Genomic DNA, 3,135 nt, shown 5'->3' with positions numbered 1-3,135 from the left:
AGAGACAGAGAGAGAGAGAGACAGAGACAGAGAGAGAGAGAGAGACAGAGAGACAGAGAGAGACAGAGACAGAGAGAGAGAGAGAGAGACCAGCAGTACGTCCTGCACAGCGGGAGGGGAGGAGGGGAAAGAAAGGCAGCGGGGCAGCTTCAGCCTGAACCCACACATGTCAACTTGTACAGATTGTAAATTATAAAGATTTGACATCATTTTGCAGGTATACGGACGTATAGAGCAATCTCACGGATTTTTTCAAGTCTTACGGATTTTTAAAAAACCTCATTTTCAAATTTATCTAACATGTCAGAGCCTATAGGATGATTTAAAAAACAATAAATAACGTCAAAAAGCCATCTTCCAACCTGTTCTGCTGCTAGAAATAAGTTACTTTTTCCTCTCTCCTTTCCTTCAGCAGGTGCTTTCATGTCCGCAGCTGACACCCCTTTTTTGTTATCGTTTATGTTAAATATATATATATATATTTGTGTTGATAAGCCTGAGTGGTCTGTTGACTGACCTTTGTATTTGTTCAGATAATAGTTATGGGCAGGTTACAATATAAAAATGTTTGTCATAATCATGTCTTGTGATTATTTGACAGGAGTTTTACTTTTAAACTGTAAGTGTATTTTATTTAGTTATGTTAGTCATGATAATTTAGTTATAATGTAAATACAATAAAAATTTAACCAAGATTTAGAATAATTATCATTTTGATCCATACATTGGTAATGTCTGACTGGGCCTCGTGACACTTTATGTTCAATAAATTGGACCCGGAGGTCAAAAAGGTTAAGAACCCCTGCTTTATACATAGTCCATTTTTATCTTTGTTATTTAAATATAAAATGTTTTTTTATGCTTTTAGTTCTTTAGCTGCTAACAATGCTACATGCTGCACACATGGTGACTGATATGTCCAACACTGCTTATAAGGGGATATTTTTTAATATGGGATGGATGGCATAATAATTTAAGTTTTACACTATTGAATTTTTTTATTGGACTTAAAATCAGCAGAACCTAATTTAGCTGAAGCTAGTCATTTAGCGAATGGTTTCCAGAGTTAGAAAGAAAGTTAATCCGCTGAATGAGAAGCTGGCACTGCTATCATCAGATTAGCGTAACTGGAACTGACTGTCACTAACGTTTGTTGCACATTTTTCTGATGTCTCTTGCAGATCAGAGAAAGTGAGGAGGAGTGGGGCGTTCCTCATTCCTTTACCTTACATGGACAGCGCCAGTCTGTAGTGGTAGCTGCCAGGTACGCATCAACACACACATTTAAAACTAGAAGAAAGGGACGTCATTGTCAATCAGCGACTCTTCATATTGCTGTAACATGGGCTGTGTTGTGTAGACACACGGGTTGTGATGAAAGCTGTTTGTGTGCAGCTGTGAGTCAGAGATGGAGCGATGGGTGGAGGACATCAGGATGGCCATCGATTTGGCAGAACAGAGCAGCGTCCTGGACACTGGCCTGCTGTCCACCAGTCCAGCCGACAACAGTAAGACGTCTGAGCTTACAGTTCCCACTCATGTTTAATTTTAGCCAGACAGAAAGCAGCGTTCAGCACCACATGAAGTCTCACTGATTCATCCTGTGTGTGGGCCAAGTCCCAGCTGTTGGCGTTATCCCTTTTTTTTTAGCTTTTTCACCTCACCCACTTGTGACAAAGTGTTTCACTTGTTGATTTTTAGTTTGACGCCTACTTTTAGATCCGAGATGAATCACCAGCTCTACCTGTCTTTATCTCACAGCTTTAAAGTGTTTTATTTTCCCCTGTTGTTGCTCCAGTTTGACTGAAATGTCTTTCATCTCTCTGTATTTAGTTATTTGTTCTACTGTGTTTGCTCTTCTCATGACAGCTGCAGCTTCAGCAAGACGTTAACTGTAAAAACAGAAAAACGTTGGTATTTAAGTGATGTTTAGTTGTTCCATAAAGAACATTTGTAGCTTCCATTGTTGTTCTGTTTTCTTTGAGCTTCAATGGATCCWTTTGATCTTTTGTAAACAGTTTTCCATGAGGACCACCCAGTTGTGCTACATCTTCTGGTCTTACCCTAAGTTTAAACCTCATTTTATTAAACTCGGGTTAATTTAGTTCAGGTGGATTGATTTTGGTTTAGCTTGTTTTTATTAATTAATTAATTAATTTGATCTATTTTAGCATGGGTTATTTTTTCTGAACTTGGCTAAACTTGGTTTACCTTAGCATGAATGAATCTGTTTTATATAGGTTAACTTAGCCTGGATTAAACTATCTTGACTTGGTTTGTCGTAGGTTGTCTTGACTTGTTTTTGTTCGGCTTAATTTTAGTTTAGCTCAGTGTAGCTTGGATTATTTGAAGTTATCTTACTTTACTTTTTGGGTAATTAGTTTAACTCGTAAATTATTTTCATATTCTGATTTGGTTTATCTAAATTTAATTTAGTTTATGTTAAAATAGGTTTAGCTTTGTCTGTGTTTAACATGGCTAACTTTAGCATAGATTATTCAGTTTAATTTAGCGTAGTTTATCTTAGCTAGATTTAGTTTAGCTCTTGTATTTTAGTTAATTCAACATGGCTGACCTTTATTTAGCTTAATTTAGTGTAGTTTATCTTTACATACTCAGGTTAGCTTAAGTGTATCTAAACTCAGACTTACTTTATTATAAATAAAGAGAAAGAAGATTGCTTTTATAGTTTAAAGGGATCCACGATTAGTTATAACATTAGACTTTATTTGACAAACATATATTTTAACTCTAAAATAAAGACTGTGAAAATACTGTAGGTTGTTTAGTTTTGTAAATTTTTTAAAATATATTTTAACACAGACAGAGCCATTTTATTTACACACAATGCATTCTGGGTAAATGATGACATGAGTAGGTCCTCGGTGTGAGCGAGCTATATCCACCCTGAAGTTTAATCTTGGACAATATCTGATGATCGACTCTTTTAAATGAAACTAGAGAGCGTTGACAGAGAGGAGAAGGTAGAAATGACTCAGCCTGTAACTGAAAATATGGATGGAGGACAACAGAGCTGCTTCATGGAAGAAGAACCTCAGCTTAACCTGTTTAGCCCCGACGCTATCACCATTAGCTCAGCGCTACACATTCTCCTCTCGTCACTGAGGTCATCCA

At 36.8% G+C, this 3,135-nt stretch overlaps 1 protein-coding gene across 1 annotated transcript in view; it reads left to right on the top strand.

Annotated features, from left to right (window-relative positions):
* The window catches only part of LOC106531086 (FERM, RhoGEF and pleckstrin domain-containing protein 1), a gene marked incomplete at its 3' end in the record, with an annotated part of 68,890 nt that extends 67,382 nt beyond the window's left edge, over positions 1-1,508 (top strand). Inside the window, 2 exon segments of the mRNA XM_014026852.1 lie at positions 1,182-1,264; positions 1,396-1,508. Coding sequence (XP_013882306.1) covers positions 1,182-1,264; positions 1,396-1,508 — 196 coding nt within the window.
* Positions 1,509-3,135: the final 1,627 nt, after the last annotated feature.

This window comes from Austrofundulus limnaeus, unplaced genomic scaffold (genome assembly GCF_001266775.1).
Source record: "Austrofundulus limnaeus strain Quisiro unplaced genomic scaffold, Austrofundulus_limnaeus-1.0 Scaffold596, whole genome shotgun sequence".
Classification (NCBI taxonomy): Eukaryota; Metazoa; Chordata; class Actinopteri; order Cyprinodontiformes; family Rivulidae; genus Austrofundulus; species Austrofundulus limnaeus.
Note: the sequence above shows the minus strand (reverse complement) of the source record. Positions and strands in the feature narration are given on the sequence as shown.